The sequence below is a fragment of the Rhinopithecus bieti genome, unplaced genomic scaffold (assembly GCF_001698545.2).
Source record: "Rhinopithecus bieti isolate Rb0 unplaced genomic scaffold, ASM169854v2 scaffold_68547, whole genome shotgun sequence".
NCBI lineage: Eukaryota > Metazoa > Chordata > Mammalia > Primates > Cercopithecidae > Rhinopithecus > Rhinopithecus bieti.
The window spans coordinates 1-953 of record NW_016869519.1 but is presented as its reverse complement, the minus strand read 5'-3'; the positions used below and the strand labels follow the sequence as shown (position 1 = coordinate 953).

The 953-nt window shown below is 38.4% G+C and overlaps 1 protein-coding gene across 1 annotated transcript; it reads right to left on the bottom strand.

Annotated features, from left to right (window-relative positions):
- Positions 1–228: 228 nt before the first annotated feature.
- On the bottom strand, positions 229–947 carry LOC108525546 (poly(rC)-binding protein 1-like). Its single transcript, XM_017866485.1, has one exon. The coding sequence runs from the start codon at positions 904–906 to the stop codon at positions 523–525; it is 384 nt and encodes a 127-aa protein (XP_017721974.1). The 5' UTR covers positions 907–947; the 3' UTR covers positions 229–522.
- Between the last annotated feature and the right edge of the window lie 6 nt (positions 948–953).

The window sequence follows — 953 nt, the reverse complement described above, 5'->3', positions numbered from 1 at the left end:
TAATAGTTAATTATAGATCACTTATTCTATTACTTTTTTTCTTTATTTGACTATGAAATTTATTGTGAGAAAATGTGAACTCAAGTGCAAATTAGTTTTGAGCTCCATGTTAATCATTTCTAAATTTGCTAAATGCATGTCATTGTTTTCCTATTTCAAAATTTCAAATTCTATACTTTCTGTACACAGGAGTGTTACAATTGTTCATGCACACACAAATATTATCTCTTTTTTTTTAACCAATTCGTTTTTTTAATTCTTAAATTCTTGACATTACAGAACGAAACTGAAATTTATTAACATTCCACTCTTACATTTCTTATCGACAAGCAGAAATAAAATTCATGAGCCAAAAAACCCAAAACAAAACTAAAAACAGGGAAAAGCTTATAAAACTAAATATGGATCCCAGCATTAACAGGTGAACAGAGAATGTGATTTTTAAACTCTTAGCGGATGATAAAGTTGTGTAGAAACTGAACACTTACAAATTATTTAAAACCTGGAATCACTGACCAGAAATTACACAGTTGGATCATGGGAAAACAGCAGAAAGGGGTTATTGAGGGAACTTACACTGTTGTAGCTGCACCCCATGCCCTTCTCAGAGGAAAGCCTGGCATTGATTAGATACTGGGCCAGACTAATACTGGCAGCAGAGCCAGTGATAGTAACCTGCCTACCAGAGGAGCCTTCCACTGGGTTGGCAATTTTAATCTGGGCCCCGGACATCTGGCGGATCTCATTAATGTTGGCGCCTTGGCGCCCGATTATGCAGCCAATTAAGTTATTTGGAATGGTGAGTTCATGGGTGGTTTGAGTAGATGCATCCAAACTCGCCCAATAGCCTTTCACCTCTGGAGAGCTGGAGTCAATTCCGGCGAATCCGGTCCCGCCGTGCATCATGGCAAAGTGAGACTGTTGTCTTGCCACCTGGTTCAGCTTGGCCAGAT